Genomic DNA, 16,656 nt, shown 5'->3' with positions numbered 1-16,656 from the left:
TTCTCCTTAGTTTCTTCTCCTCTGCGACAGTTTGTCACACGGGCTGCCTCTTAGGAGTTTGAAACTTCTGAAAACTACTGGTCAGTTACTGTGGAGGATGTCCCTCAATTTGACTGTGTTCAATGCTTGTCTCACGATTGGAACACGGTGGTATCCCTTTTTTAAATTTACTCATTAAATACTTGTTTTGATCAATAATAGACAAATGTAGCTGGCATCTTTGTACCACGGTTCCGTGGATATTATTCCTTAAGATGAGGCTGTAATAAGGGCGCCTGGGTGGCTCAGTCGGTTGAGTGTCTGACTTTGGCTCAGGTCTAATCTCACCATTCGTGAGTTCGAGCCCCGCGTGGGGCCCTATGCTGACAGCTCAGAGCCTGGAGCCTGCTTTGGATTCTGTGTCTCCCTCTCTCTCTGACCCTCCCCCAGTTGTACTCTGTGTGTGTCCCTCTCAAAAATAAATCAACATTTAAAGTTTTTTTTTTTTAAAAAGATGAGGCTATAATAAGTATTTAATGTAAAAAGTGAGTCAACTGTGAGGAAGACAGATGATTGCATAGGTGAGGTGCAGGTGGTCGGGGAAGCACGACATCGTTTTGTGTAATTTTCACAAGAGCCTCGCAAAGTAAATACTAGTATTTGCCATTTTACAGATGAGGAAACAGAGGCACAGAGACGCTAGATGTCTTGCCCAAGGCCACCCAGTCAGTAAATGGCAGAGTCAGGATTTGAACCCAGGGCCTACAGTCTTAACTATGACAATCCCCCGTAAGACTTCCTTCCTGCCTCTGTGATGTCAGCTTAGATGGTGCTCGTGGTGGTTTTACTTTCCAGGGGGGACGTTCGCAGAGCCCTGTTCAGTAAGGCTGAATCAGGCGGGCATGTGTCGCTCAGGGCCGAGGGAGGAGTGTCTTCTAGGGGCTTTCCAGATGCACTGGTACAACATGGGATGAAGACCCAGCCAGTGCAGGGAACCCCAAGGTAGAGTCACCTAAGGAAAATGAATGAGATCTTGGACTGTGTGTTCCCTCTAAGTGAAGGGAAGCTGGTCTCTGTGCAGCTCTTGTCGGAACGAGTAGGCAGACTGCTTTGACGTCAAAAGCGAAAGCTCCATTTAGAGAGAAAGGTGTCACTCCAGGAAGGGTTTTGTAAACCCCTGCACCAAGTTGAGTGAAGCAGCAGCTAGGGAGTTAAAGGTGACTGCTGTGTGAAATGCTCCCCCGTTCTCGTAGCTGTAACCCAGGAAACGTGAGGGCTGGATGAGCATCGTCCACGGGGCACAAGCAGGGACAGATGCAGAGGGCTGTCAGGAAGGTGGGCATCCCATTGAACACCCAGATCAACCAGGGGCACCTATGGCATGACCCAAGTCACTAAGCACATCTGTCCTTTCATTGGGCAGCTTCTAAAGGTGACCTTCCTTGTTTCTCTTAAAAACTCCCTATGTAACAGGGGTCCCACGGTCAAATAGATACCTCCAAGGTCCTGGCAAGGAACAAATGAGTGAGGGCGGCTGCATGGGGCTGAGGGGAACTGGAGAGCCCATGCCCCATCTACAGGGGGTGCTGCTATGGGGCGCCTGGGGGGGCTCAGTTGGCCAAGCATCCAACTCTTGATTTCTGCTCAGGTCATAATCTCACAGTTCGTGAGTTCAAGCCTCATGCTGGGCTCACCCTGATAGCACGGAGCCTGCTAGGGATTCTCTCTTTCCCTCTTTCTCTCTCTCTCTGCCCCTCCTCTGCTAATGCACATGTGCATGTGCTCTCTCTCTCTCGCTCTCTCTCTCTCTCAAAAAATAAATAAAAATAAACATTTAAAGTGGGTGCCGCTACCCACCCCAGCTGTTTGCCGACATTCAGAAATGCAGATTGAGGACTAGCACACCGTCCAGCATTCCAAAAAAACCCAGAAATTTGCATTTCATGTGAAACTTCCAGGTTTTTTAATGTAGTGGTAACCAATTTGAAAAAAAAAAAAATGTTTTTAGCTCTGTTGACCAAACAGAACTCATGTGTATGCCTATGGGCTGTTGTCTGTAGCATCTGACCCAAGACTTTTTTTTTTTTTTTTTTTTTTTAATTTTTTTTCAACGTTTTTTATTTATTTTTGGGACAGAGAGAGACAGAGCATGAACGGGGGAGGGGCAGAGAGAGAGAGAGACACAGAATCGGAAACAGGCTCCAGGCTCCGAGCCATCAGCCCAGAGCCTGACGCGGGGCTCGAACTCACGGACCGCGAGATCGTGACCCGGCTGAAGTCGGACGCTTAACCGACTGCGCCACCCAGGCGCCCCTGACCCAAGACTTTTTGAAGCAAGTGATACCCTGGGTCTAAAGCACTTTTGTGCAGAACGGTTTATAGTTTAGGTGGAAATGAAATTTCACTGGCAATTGCCATTTTTGCAGGTCACAAAATAGGTGGATATCTGCAATTTTACTCGGTTCGACCTAATATTATTCTACCCCCTTGACTCAAGTATTCTGCTTGAAGCCTGAAGTGACTGCAAAAGGGTAACACAGGCATTTAGAGTCAAAGTGGACCAGGGTTTCTCAAGACATAAGGGCACACCAATCGCCCGGGGTCATCTTAAAATGCAGAGTCGGATTCCTAGGTCTGGGTTGGGGGCTGAGATTCTGCAATTCCTAACCAGCTCTCAGGTGGTGATTGCTGTTCCGTGGACCACAGCTTCTATATAGTAGGCACTGGACTGTGTCCATCACTGGTGACTTTACAGACTTTGTTGAGAACCCCCTCCTCTTTGCCTCTCCTTTTTCTGAATCCAAGTGTTCTTACCCGAGGATGTGAGGTCTCCTTTATTTGTTCTTTGATTTGTAATGGGCCGTGTTGTCACCTCCCTGTAGCTGCGTGACAGCAACAAGTGAAATGACCCCGGCCCTGCCTTCCTGTGTGGCAGCCACCAGCCAGAATAGTGCTCTGGATGTGGCACGGGGTTCTCCAGGTCCCTACGGTCCCCATCGCTCCCTCTCACCTCCCGCCTGGGCCGCCTCCTTCAATAGTGTGGACTCAGGGATTGAGACTCTGATTCACTGAGCACCTACTGTCTGCTGGTCACCTTGCTATGCCCCAGGGATCCAGCAGTAAACCAGAAAACCAGGGTTCCCATCTTCAAGGAGCATACGATTTCATAATTCATTTAGGATGATAGGTTTGGGGAACAACATAGTTACTCAGTAAAAGCTGAGTAAAGGAAGGAGTTGTGGCTGGGGTCTCTGACACTACGATCTTTCTTTTTTTATTTTATTTTTTATTTTAAAAACTGTGTTATTGTTTGTGGCTCCCTTCATCAATACTAGACAAGTATAATCAGCTTTTTATCTTAACAATGAATTTGATCTTTTAAACATTTTCTTTGACAAGCAATTAGTATGGGGTCTATGGAACCCTACAGAGCTCTAGGGTATCTAGGACACCCGAGAATCCTGAAATTGCATGTGCAGCTTTTGTGATGATTTTCCCCCTGCCTTCACCTGTCATGGTTTCTTCCCACCCCCTGTTATCAACCTTGGATAGGCAGATAATAATTGGAGGTGGTTCATCAGGAAGGGTGGGGAGGGATAAGATACTTGACTGCTTGGATTTATTTTGAATAATCAAGAAACAGTAAAAACAGACATCAAGGGCATCTACCGAGGAGGCTGTGCCTCACATCCTGAGATGAGCATTAGTGTCAAATATAGGACCCCGAATACATTTCCTGATTTCATGAAGGGAGTAAGGAAAATAAGCATAGAACTTGAGGTTGAGAAGAAATCATGCAAGAGACCTGAATCCTAGTTCTGACTCTGTCTCTAAGAACCTTTGGCAAATCCTTCCCTATCTGTAAGCCTCAGACATCTCATCTGTAAAAGGTAGGGTTAATCCAGTGACTTCTATTCTTATTGCTTACTGGGTCATGGAGTGCTTAGACAATCATATTAGGAATTGTCTCCCCATGTAAACACACATATGCACGTGGTCACAAAAGTTGTGCACACAATTCCAGGACTGTCAGGGATCCCTGAGCCCTGCTGGGGGTCCATATTATGAACAATTGGAATAGAAACCCCCTACAGTCCTTTCAGCGACCAATTACTAAAATTATAGGTGGTTATCAGGCCAGCTGAAATAAAAATACACAGTAGTACTTGGAAAGTGACAACAAAAAAAGTCTTTGAACTGTCATTATTTGTAGGTGATATAATTATCTGCTTAGAAAATCTGAGACTAAAATTTACTGGAGATAATAAAATAGTTTATCAAGTAAAAAAATAAATAAAAAGCAACGAGTTTGAGCTCAGACAAACTTGGTTTGAATCCCCATCATTGGCAGTGGCTGCATCAACTTCTATAATATAATTAATCTCTTTGAGCCTCAGTTACGGCATCTATAAAATGGGAATAATAACATCATGTCCTTCATACAGTTGTTGCAAGAATGAAATTAGGTAATTCAACAAAGTGTTTATATATACAAATGTTCAAAATATTGGGTTGAATTTGATCATTTGCAAAACTGCTAATTTAGGAGAGTTAAACCTAATTAATAAAAATTAAATTAAAGAAATTGCTGTGGATAGCTGATCATTTATTTAGTAAATATTTATTTTGTGCTTACCAAGTGCTAACATATTTTAAGAGAGTGAATTATATCTTTCAAATCAAAGCAGACCTAGGCTGCCTTTACAAATGTACATCAAACCCATACCTGCCTTGGTGAGCTATTTTTCCTCCTGTCTTTCACCCTTGTCCCCACATCCATGCTAATATAGGGCAACCAAAATGCATTTAGTTAATCTGAGAGTCTTGATCTTTTACTCAAGTTTAACCCATTTACATTTATTGTTTTTACTGATATATCTGACATATGTGGTGTTATTCTTAACGTCGTAGTTTGCATTTTCTATTTAACATATTCTCCCTTTGCTGAAATTCATTTGTAACTGATTCAGACCTACGTGGATACTGTGATCTATTTGCAGGGAACTTTCAAGTTAAGGGAGCAGATATTATCACTTCTTCCTTAAGATAACCACTCTTACTTCTTTTTCCTTCCGTGGGCACCTTTTGCTTGACCCAGTTTCCCTGCACCAGGGACACCTGGGCATGAGAGGAGAAACTTGGTTGAGTCTCAAGTTGATACTGAGCAGCAATTTGAAGAGTACCATTCTTGATGTTGTCCTTGAAATAAAGACGTAGCATCGCTACTACAGTTGACATTCACAGTTTACAGAGTGCTCTTTACAGCATCTGTCTTATTTAATCTTCACAAAAACCTTGGACATGGTTGTTATTACCTTTTCAATTTCACAAAAGGAAATTGAGATTCAAAGTGTTTAATGATTTGCCCAATATCAAATGGCTGGGGAATGAGCCAAATCAAGTGTACGTTTCCTGTAAATATACAGTGTTGATGTGTCCCAAAATTATGGAAATAATGATATCAGGAAATGTTGACTTTTGCAATATCCTAGACCAGAGTTAAATTATTTATTACTATGCAAGCAGGACATTTCATCCAAATAAGATTCATTCATTCTTATCCTTTCTTTTACCCTATTTTTTCCCTGCCCTCTGATGCTCTCAACCAAGAAATAGCATCACATTCCATCTTCTTGTGGAAGCCAGAAGCTGGGAAATCACCATGGACACCTCTCTCTCCTTTGTGCCCTCTACCCACTCAGTCACCACATCTTGTTGACCCAAACTCCTAAGTATCTTAAACCTACCCTAAGGAGCACCTGGGTGGCTCAGTTGATTGAGCATCTGACTTCAGCTCAAGTCATGATCTCACAGTTTGTGAGTTCGAGCCCCATGTCGGGCTCTGTGCTGACAGCTCAGAGCCTGGAGCCTGCTTCAGATTCTGTGTCTCCCTCTCTCTCTGCCCCTCCCTCACTCATGCTCTGTCCCTCTCTCTCCAAAATAAATAAACATTAAAAAGATTTTTTTTTAATTATAAAAGGGGTGCCTGGGTAGCTCAGTCGGTTAAGCATCCAGCTTTGGCTCAGGTCATGATCTCATGGTTCATGGGTTCAAGCTCCACGCTGGGCTCTGTGCTGACAAATCAGAGCCTGGAGCCTGCTTCAGATTCTGTGTCCCTCTCTCTCTGCCCCTCCCCCACTCACACCCTGTCTCTCTCTCCCAAAAAGAAACATTAAAAACAAAGTTTAGGGGCGCCTGGGTGGCTCAGTCGGTTAAGCATCCGACTTCAGCTCAGGTCATGATCTCGCGGTCCGTGAGTTCGAGCCCCGCGTCGGGCTCTGTGCTGACAGCTCAGAGCCTGGAGCCTGTTTCAGATTCTGTGTCTCCCTCTCTCTGACCCTTCCCCGTTCATGCTCTGTCTCTCTCTGTCTCAAAAATAAAAAAAATAAAAAATAAAAAAAACGTAAAAAAAAATTAAAAAAAAACAAAGTTTAAAAAAATTAAACAAAAAAAACCTGCCCGCTTTCCCCCTTCCTCCCTTCACTATGCTAACCACTGTCATTACTCATCTCTGGCCTGCCACAGCCTCCTAACTGGGCTCCCCGTAGCCAGCCTTGCCTTTCTGACCGATTTTCCATGCAGCAACCAGAGTGATCTTTATCAACTCTAAACCTGACCATAGAACTTCTGTCCTCAAAACTCTCCAGTGCTGATCATTGCTGTAAGAATAAAGGCCAGAATCTTAGCTTAGCTCTCAAGAGACCTATGTGATCCAGCTTCTGAAGACCTCTCCAGATTTATAAGACATTGGCTTTCTTCTGCCACAGTGGAGAGGGCACAGTGGACTACCTCAAATGTCTGCTCTCTCCCTCTGCCTTCTCAGCGCCTTCTCTCCTCCCCTCCTCCCTCTTACCATCCACCCCTTCAGTCTGGCTAACTCTGACTCTTCCACCAGGAAGCCTTCCCTGACCACCACCACCCAGACTGTTTGGTTTCTTGTCCGTGTTCCTACTAACAGCCTGTATTTCCACTTTGTTCTGCCTGCTGCACTTGTCACTAATATCTCTTTTCCACCCCACTCTCCCCCACCCCCAGGTTGTAAGCTCTGAGGGCAGGGAGCTATCTTATCCATCCCTGCTTTTCCACCGCCATCCTCCTTGCTGACCCAGGTGGGAGCTGTGTACACTTTCATAATGAATGAATGGATGGTGTGAATGAAAAAAAAAGGAAGGAAGAGAGGAAGGGAAGGAGAGAAAAGGGGAGGAAGAAAGAGAGAAAGAGGGTAAGGTTAATTGGGGGTATGAAATATGCACTAAGTCTTCGTAATGGTTCTTAAGCAATGTTTCAGAGCCCACTGGTAGTGCTTCATTTTTACAGTAATGAGGCCATCCTCTTGGCTGTGATTATGTTCACATATCTGGCCTGAAATTGCTCATTTTCCTTGAGGTGCAGTCGAAAGCGACTCTAAAAATAGTCACGGAGCAGCGCCACACGTTTTACATAGATTATCCCATTGGATGTACTCCCACTTCATTTCTACCTGAAAGGTAGAAGCCATCATTGTTCCCATCTTACAGATGACAAAGCTGAGGCTAATAGGTAGTAGAAGTGGGTCACAAACTCTCGTCTTCTGGCTCTAACGCTCGCCACTCTGACTGCTACATGACACAACCAGCAATGGAGCATGTCTGGTGAGGGTCGCGGGCAGTGGAGGTGCATCTTTGCGGATTTTTGTGCCACTGAGGGGTGATGGAAGGAAGCTAATTACCTTAGCCCCAAACCCTGGGGTTTTCTGTCTGTATGATGGATTTAGTGCTCTACAGCTGACTGAACTCACTCATAAAAATGAGCTTTGCAAAATGAAGATGAAATGTAGGCTCCATAATTCCCCAGATCTATTCCAACATGGGGACGACAGCCCTGTAGCTCTCTACTGATGATGGACTGGACCCACGACACCCCCATCCCACCCCAGTGGTGGTGACTCATCGCCAAGATCCGGGGCCTGAGTTTCTGGCTGCCTGTCTTGAGTTCCACATTCCAACACACCAAACCCTGCTCCTTTGGTGATGCGAGGACTCGGTGACAGGCACCCACTCCACTGAAAACCAAGACCAGCCTGTGTGTCCACGGCTTTTAGTTGTCCTTCGACACAAAGTACTTTAAGCAACGTATGTCTGTCCATTCACACCACAGAGGACCAAGAGCATAATGGCTGCCAGCGGGATAATTATTAGTAAAAGCAGTGGGAAGAAGATTCGTCTGATGGGCACTGACTGTAGGTACGGCATGTTGTAAGAGCTCAGAAAATATTAACTAGTATACCTTCTTCACAGACACCCTGAAGAAATGCTGTTCTCATCCCCACGTTATAGAGGCAAAAACTGTGATTCAGAGAGGTTAAGCAAACTGCTCACCATCACAAAGCCAAGTGGAGAAGTCAGAGTCCAGATTTAAGACAGTCTGGCTTCAAAGCCCATGCTCTTTGGTTTATATATGATAGAAAAACAGAGTAAAAGATGAATAAGTAAGCATCACCAAAGAACATATAAAAAAAAGAATATATAATAAAAAGTAAGCTTTTCTCCCACCCCACCCCTAGCCTCCCAGCCCCCTTTCCCAGAAGCAAGCATATTTACCAATATCTTGGGTGTTTTTCCAGAGATATTCAACACATCATCAAACTTCTATGGAATTATGGATGAATACATAGGATGGATATGTAAATATATCTATATGTCAGTGCTCTCCACCTTTTAAAATTTAATAGTGTATCTTGAAGCTGCTTCCCCATTGGTCCCTTTTTTTTTTTTTTTTTTTTAGAGAGAGAGAGAGCGAGAGCACCAGCCAGGGAGGAGCAGAGGGAGAGGGAGGGAGAGAATTTCAAGCAGACTAGGGCTCAGCATGACCTGAGAGTATGACCTGAGCCTAAATCAAGCGTCAGATGCCCAACCGACTAAGCCACCTCCCCATCCCCATTGGTCCTTTTAGATCTATCCCCCACCCTTATTTAATGCCTACACAGGATTCCACTGCATGGATGTGCCATTGTTTACTTAATCTGTTGATACTCTGAACAACCCTGCAAGGAAGGTGTGTGTGTGTGTGTGTGTGTGTGTGTGTGTGTGTGTGTGTTAAGGATGTTCCCTCTAGTGTATCTGCAGGAGAAAGTCCTAAAAATTGAATTGCCAGGCCAAAGATCTGTGTATTTTAAGTTTCAGGCTAAATCTTGCCAAACTGCCATTCAAAGAGTTGGTACAGTGCAGCAGAGTGAGAGAGTGAGGGCTTCCCGAAGCCTCACGACGAGGCACGCTATCAAACTTGAAACCCCCGTGAATCCTCATTCTGCTAACTCTGAACTACGCTTGTAAGATGTGGGCATCCGATCTGAGATCAGGGCCATCACCACCAGCAAGCTGTAGTCATGAAACTGGGGGAGTTACATGTCTCTGGGACCCCCAAGACACAGAACGCCAGCTCACCTCCTTGATTTGCAGAGGTTGGCGGGTTTGTAGCAATGACTTGCCAGCGTGGGAGAAAGCGTGTCAGCTTGATTCCCGGGTGGTGTTCTCTCGGGGGAAAGACTGCAAATTAGCAGTTCGGGAGATACAAGGAAGTTGGTTGTTTTGTTGTGTTTTGCTGTTGTTTTTTTAAAGAGCACGGTTGAGTTACGGTTTGGGTCTTTGGTTTTGTTTTGCTTTTAAGAGATGGAGACTTGGAATTTGTTCTTAAATGAGATTGAAGGGAGATGGCAAATGGTGCCATAACTCCATCCGTGATTTTGTGAGTGTGCAAGCAGAAAACACCCAGGAGTTCACAGGCTGGGTGCTGTTTCTTCGATACTGCTCACTTAAGAGGTAATATGTATGTAATTAAAAACATCATTTAAATGATGTTCAAAGAGAAAAATAAGGTAGTCAGTGCAAAGGATGTCTCCCTCCTACTTCTGACTGCTAGTATTCCTTGTGAATTGCAACCAATTGCTACCCATTCTTTCCAGAATATTCTCTGCATTTACATGTGAAGAATTCACACATGTGCATCTTTCTTTTTGTACCTTGGAGCTCATTTTGTACCTGTGAATAGAGATCTGGCTCATTCTTTTTTTTTATTATTTATTTTGAGAGAGAGCGAGAGCGCAAGTGCATGCATACGTAAGTGGGCGGGGTGGGGGGGCAGAGAGATAGAGCGGGGGAGAGAGAATCCCAAGCAGGCTCTGCAGCTGTCAGCACAGAGCCTGATGCGGGACTTGAGCTTACAAACCGTGAGATTATGATCTGAGCCGAAATCAAGAGTCAGACGTGTAACTGACTGAGCCACCCAGGCGCCCCTGTTCTTTCTCTCCTACTAGCCTTTGAAACCCAATGTGTGTTTTGCTCCTGCAGCAGACCTCAATGGAACCAGCCACAGTTAAGGAGTTCAATGGCCGCATGTGGCTAGTGGCTAGCCTCCTGGGGGGCATGGCCCTAGACACCCCCCCCCCCCCACCGACCTGTTGTTGATCCACGTTGAATGAGCCTCTTGCTTCTCCAGGCCTCTGTTTGCTCATTTTTGAACAGAGGTTGGGTTGGATCATCTCATCGGCTGTCCTTCACCCTAACATCCTCTGACTTTCGGTGCTACAAATGGAAAGTCATGGACAAGCCAGGACAGTCAGGTCTTCTATGGCAGCTTGATCTCCACATCTAGAAGATGGGGACCATCAAAGGTGACCCTGATCAGAGTGAGGATGAAAAATATGGCAGCTGATGAGGGTGTGCTTTCGGGAGGAGGATACATGAGGCGTGTTGGTGTTAGGGGTGGTGTTAGGACTAGGACCGACCCTGGTAAGTGCTCAGAATCCACCTGCTAGATGCAAGGTTGCCGCCTGGGTTCACTTCACCTTGTCCATGGGTAAAGGTGGGGATAGCAGTTTCTCCTTGCGGTCCCTGCCAGGATCAAATAAGGCACCCGTGCCGAGGGCTCAGCGCCGTGCTTAGCACACAGGAGACTCTCCCTTACTAGAGACTGCTGCCCTCCCCACCCTTCTGGTTGCAAAAATGCAGCCCAGAACGGGGAGCGGCTTGCCCAAGGTCGCACAATGAGATGGTACTGGCAGACGCTGGCCTATTTTGGCTCCCTCCTTCTCCCTGGCAATTGTCCCGAAAGTCAGCCGCTAATTTCCTCGCAGCCAGGTAAATGAAATAAATACCCCCGACACCACTGAACTACTCGAATGAGGCCCGGGTCCAAGTATTGTTTCCACGGTATGCACGAGGGCGTGCACGCATGTGATTTGTTTAAAGTCACTGCTCCAAAGGGTGGAGGCTGGGTCGGCAGGATACGCAGCCCGGCACCCGGCTCCTTGTGTTCAGAGCCCTGTACCGCGACCAAGCGCCAGATTCCGCCATGTGATTTCCAGCAAAGGACCCCCTCTAGATGGCACATGAACGACCTCTGGCAAAACTGTGATGGTGTAGAAAATTAAAATTAAAAGCCAGGAAGCCCGAATCGTTGCATATTATGTAACAAAAACAGGAAGCCATTTCTTCTGAGTGTTTGCTGTGTGACATTGCTTGAGGACCCCGATTTCGCTATTTTATTTAATCCCCCTGGTTACCCAGGGAAGTGTAATTGCTTACCAACCCCATTTTACAGATAAGGAAATAGAAGTTCCGAGAAAGTAAAGAACTCCTCTGGAAACACACAGAGCCAAAAAGGCCCTTAAGAATCTCCCCTGTGGGGGCACCTGGGTGGCTCAGTTGGTTAAGCTCTGGACTTCGACTTAGGTCGTGATCTCATAGTTTGTGGGTTCGAGCCCCATGTCGGGCTGTGTGCTGACAGCTCAGAGCCTGGGGCCTGCTTCAGATTCTGTCTGTCTCTCTCTCTCTCTCTCTGTTTCTCTCTCTCTCCCTCTCTCTCTCTCTCTCTCTCTCTCTCAAAAATAAATAAATATTTAAAAAAAATTTTTTAATCTCCCCTGTGGCAGAAGGGTAGCCAACCACCCCAGCTGACCCAGGAGCCTCCTGGACACTGGATATTCACAAGCTGGGACAAATCGGTCTCCCTGTGGCAACTTAATGTATTCATCTGTTAAACGGGGATATTTGAACCTGACCCTGGTCAGAATGAGGATAAAAATATGGCAGTAGGTGAGGATGTGCTTTGGGGAGGAAAAGGAGGGAGACAAAAGTGTTGCGGGATTGTTATTAGGATCCAGATAGATCCTGGTGAGTGCTTAGAGTCTGGTCACTGAGACACAGGGCTTGTTCTCTCTCTCTCTCTCTTTCTGTCTCAGCAGACAGTGAATATCCCTGCTCCTCCCAAGCCCAGCCTCTTTCCGGTTGTTTCCAAAGATCAAGTTGCCTTCCTAAGGCCGAAGTCTGAGAAACAGCACCCCAATTTCCCAAGCGCCAACCAGCAGCCCTCCCTGATTTGGAAACCAACCGAGAAAGAGGAAAAACTGAGCGTGGCTTGGAAGGCGTGTGGATCGCTTTATTCTTTTCCTTTTCTCTTAAGCCAAGCCCAGGTTCTGTCCTTTCCAAGGTCTGGCCCAAGCCAGAAGTGGCCAAAAAAAAAAAAAAAAGCCCTCGGAAACCTCACCTCCCTAGAAGCTTACGTGCGAGTCCCTTCTTTAATTAATGAACAGAGTCCACTGCCTAACTTGGACGCTCAAGAGAGATCTAGAGGTCCCGGCTGTCTCTGCTTCCACCTAAACAACGAACGTCCTGGGTTCAGTACCCAGAAGAAATGAGTGAAGGAAGCCAAGGGGTGGGGGGGAGGGCCGGTCCTCCACTGTGAGGAGAGACACAGGGGCTCTGGGTGGTTTTCTCTGCAGAATGCTGGAAGACACTCAGCTGGTCGACACACGGGCCACACACGCTCACACACACAGCAGAGGAATGACACAGCATGAGGGCGATGCATGAATACACAGAGAGAAACACACACACACAGCGACGCCAGATGGAGAGCGCAGCCCGGGCTGGGCCCGGGGATTCATTCTCCCCTCACCCACGCACAGGGACTGGTGAAGTTACATACTGCGAGCTGCAAAGGGGGAGGTTGACTTGCTCCCCGCCCCGCCTCGAGGGGATCCAGGAAGTGGCACCTCCTTCTTGGGGGTGTCTGCCCCCGCCTCCTGCTCACAGAGGCAGTGGGAGCCGGTCAGCTGCCTCAGCCCCCGGATGACCCCGGGAATTCGCCAAAAGGGAAACGAGGGAGTGAGTGTCACTTTGTTGGTAGTGGCAGATGGGGGCTCCCTCCCCGCGCTGAGTGTGGGGACGATGCCCGCAGGGAAGGGTGTCGGGATAGGGCTGGAACCAGGACTTGAACCGGGGGACAGAGAACGATGGAGGGGTCCTCTGCTGCCTCCCTCCTGCCCCCACTCCACCCACAACCCACAGACGACCTGCTCCAACCCAGACACGTAGGACTCACTAATAGCCGCCTGCTGTGTGTGCATTCCACAGGTGCAACCCACCCACCCCCCCCCCCGGGCCATAGCATCTTCAGCGAGGTCCCCTGTTGCGCCCTGGTACCCCCAACCATACCCCGTGTCTCCAAGCCTGGGGGAGCCAGGGAGAGTGAAGAAAATAACCAGAATATGAAATTTAAAAAATCAGAGTGTAAGTTTAAAAGCTCGGGCTCAAGAGTGGGGCACACCTGAATTTAAACCTCTCTTTGCCATCATTTCTGCATGACCTTGGACAAGTGAACTACCCTTCCCAGGCTTCTCATCTACTGAAGGGTAATTGTGAGGATCAAAGGAGAAAAAATATATACGTTAGGAGCGTACATACTCAATAAGTGTCTGCTATGTTTAATCTTTTGGGATTTTTCTTCAGTCAACAAATACTCATTGAGCACGTGCTGTGCGCCTATGCTAACCCTTAGGGGGACACAGTCGCTCTTCCAAATGTTTCCGCATTAGGATTTCGGGTTGTCTGTGGAATGCAGATCCCCTCCAGAGTTTTGCGTGAACCCATGTCTTCCGTAGTTATCACACCAAATTTGGTTTATACTGGTTTGTAATGCGGCCACGTCTGTCCTTTTGAGCCTGGAACAAGTCGCTCATTACAAAAATGGTCAGAGAGGCCAATTGACATCATTGGTGGCCCTCCCCCTTCCAGTGGGTTTGTTGTGGGGACTTTGGGGGTAGCTGGGACAGAGGGCCCAAAGGTCCGTGCTGGCTGAGCTCCTGACCCGTGAGTGGAAAATGTTTGTAAAACACAGAGAGCCAAAGACCACGTGACAGGTTGACTTCACGAGGTGGGAAAGAGATAAGAGATAAGATCGTGATTCTTGCCATCTGATTTCCACAGTTATCAGTGGTTTTTCAAGGAGACCCTCGGTCTTAGAGGGCTTTGCTCATGGGAGATGAAAGCAGGCAATTTGCAGCTCACTGGGGAGGTCCCCCCACTCCCCTCGAGGAGGAAGGATTTCATTTCTAGGTTGGCTTCCAAGCTCCAGCGTCTCGTGGTTGGACTTCTCAGTTGGCTGCATTTTCCATCTCGGTTTTGAAGGTGGTGTTGGGCACTCCACATCAATCTCTCTTTTGTGATTCTCTCCACCCCCTCCCTTGTTCCTTCTCTCCAGCACGGGTCTGACGGGCTGGCGGCGCCGGGAGAATAGTGCGCCCAAGCTTGCGTCACCTCTAGACACATCTAGACACATCCACCAGACACATCTCCTCCCCAGTCTGCCTGACCTGTTGCTTGGGGACACGTCCCACGGCTGGTCCTGACGTCCGCCTGATCAACCATCGCTTCCTAGAGAACGAGGAGGAAGGCAGACGCAGGAGATCATGCCACCGATGGCCGGACAGCAATGAGCGGGTGATGCCGTGTTGACGTCAGAGACGGAGAAGACAAAGCCCCAGAGCAGCTCATTCCTGAGACGCCTCAGCACCAGCCCCCTCTTCTTCCGAGCACGCCCTGAAGCCTGGCTCCTCCTGGTGAAACCATCTTGGCTTGACGCATTTTGAGGTCTTAGTAGACACCATGGAGAATCAGGTGTTCAGCGTTCAGCAGATCCAACCCAACGTCATCTCTGTCCGCCTCTTCAAGCGCAAGGTGGGGGGCCTGGGGTTCCTGGTGAAAGAGCGGGTGAGCAAGCCGCCCGTGATCATCTCCGACCTGATTCGGGGGGGTGCCGCGGAGCAGAGCGGCCTCATCCAGGCCGGTGACATCATCCTTGCAGTCAACGGCCAGCCCCTGGTGGACCTGAGCTATGACAGCGCCCTGGAGGTGCTCAGGGGCATCGCCTCTGAGACCCACGTGGTCCTCATTCTGAGGGGCCCCGAGGGCTTCACCACTCACCTGGAGACCACCTTCACCGGGGACGGGACCCCCAAGACCATCCGCGTGACACGGCCTCTGGCTGCCCCCACCACCGCTGTCGATCTGTCTCACCAGTCATCGGCCAGCAGAGAGCACTCACCGGCAGTGGACAGGGCCACGGGTCCTGGCAATGGGCCGCAGCACGCCCAAGATGGTGGGCAGGAAGCCGGCTCTCTCCCCCATACCAAGAGCCGGGCTCCCGGGCCCCCGGGCCAGGACTCTGCCAAGAAGAGCATCCAGGGCAGCCAGAACAGTGATTTGCTCAAAGAGATAGAACCTGTACTGAGCCTTCTCACCAGTGGGAGCAAAGGGATCAATGGCGGGGGACCTTCCAAGGCAGAGACGAAGGATGCAGAAGTCCAGGTGGACAGGTAAGCCCTGTGTGTGTGCATGGATGTGTCGTACGCAAACGTGTGTCGCAACTCAGTCTCACAGCCCAGAAGCCGACCCAAGCCGTCCCAGACACCTGCAGAGGCACATGCCCTCAACCGCTCTTGCCTCTTTCTCTCAAAACTGCAACCGTAGGAACAGAATGGGCGTAACCTCCAGCCTGTATCTCTTGCCACGAGACCCAGCTGACAGTCGCGGTGGCTGATGTCACGTCTTCCAGCAACCCCTCACTCAGCACGGGTATTTTTGTGATCTGCGATTCACGGGGCAGAAGACTCAGGCTCAGAGAGGAGGGGCCCTTCCCGAGTCACCCCGTGAGCGAGAGCCGTGTGTCCGCGGCAGCCTCCGCATAGGGTGAATGCCAAGGTCCTGGGAAGACAGAGGGGATGGGCTGAGGCCTGCGCAGGCCTCAGCCTAAACCAGCTGTCGCCTTGGGCAGCCGCTGGAGAGCAAGGGAGGTTCTAAGGGAAAGGAATGGAATCGAAGTAGAGGCCCTGCCCCCCCCCCCCCAAAACGGCGCTCTTGCTCGGAGTCTGCAGGAACCGAGGCGAGAGCAGGAAGACCCGGGTCCCGGCCCTTCTGTGTTTGCCAGATTGGCATTTTCTGACTCTGTGGAGGAAGAGAACAGGTGACACAGTGGGCGATTCTAGCTCCTTCTCTGGGGAGGAGTGGGCAGCTGGGCCAAGGGGTCAGAGAATAGTGGGTCCAGGGATAGAGGAGAGAGGCAAGCTTCTCTGTGAGCCCATTCTGGTCTCAGGTTAGCACAGCCCCCACTTCTTATCCAGCCCCCATGTGGGGCCACCCAGAAACCTAGGACAAGGTTTCCCACCCACCCACCCACCCCATCCCCAAGGACCCCTGTGTGTCCAGAGAGCACTTAGAGGTCCCCAGGGTGTCCCTCAGGAACCTGGATTAAAGCAACTCTCTCCAGGCCCCTGCACTGATTTCATTTAACACATGTTTGTTGAAGACAAACCCGGCACCAGGGGTGGAGGGAACACACCGACGCTCTGACCGTGTGAGTGAA

At 48.8% G+C, this 16,656-nt stretch overlaps 1 protein-coding gene across 4 annotated transcripts in view; it reads left to right on the top strand.

Moving 5' to 3' along the window:
* The window catches only part of NOS1 (nitric oxide synthase 1), a 182,366-nt gene that overhangs the window by 82,072 nt on the left and 83,638 nt on the right, over positions 1-16,656 (top strand). For all 4 annotated transcript variants that reach the window (XM_078435748.2, XM_078435745.2, XM_078435747.2 and 1 more), the window contains exon 2: positions 14,497-15,610. In XM_078435748.2, coding sequence (XP_078291874.2) covers positions 14,901-15,610 — 710 coding nt within the window. In that variant the 5' untranslated portion in view covers positions 14,497-14,900. The remainder of the gene's footprint in view (positions 1-14,496; positions 15,611-16,656) is intronic.

Source organism: Panthera onca, chromosome D3 (genome assembly GCF_046562875.1).
Source record: "Panthera onca isolate mPanOnc1 chromosome D3, mPanOnc1 haplotype 2, whole genome shotgun sequence".
NCBI classification, from domain to species: Eukaryota; Metazoa; Chordata; class Mammalia; order Carnivora; family Felidae; genus Panthera; species Panthera onca.
The sequence above is the reverse complement of the archived record's forward strand: the minus strand, read 5'-3'. Positions and strand labels throughout refer to the sequence as shown.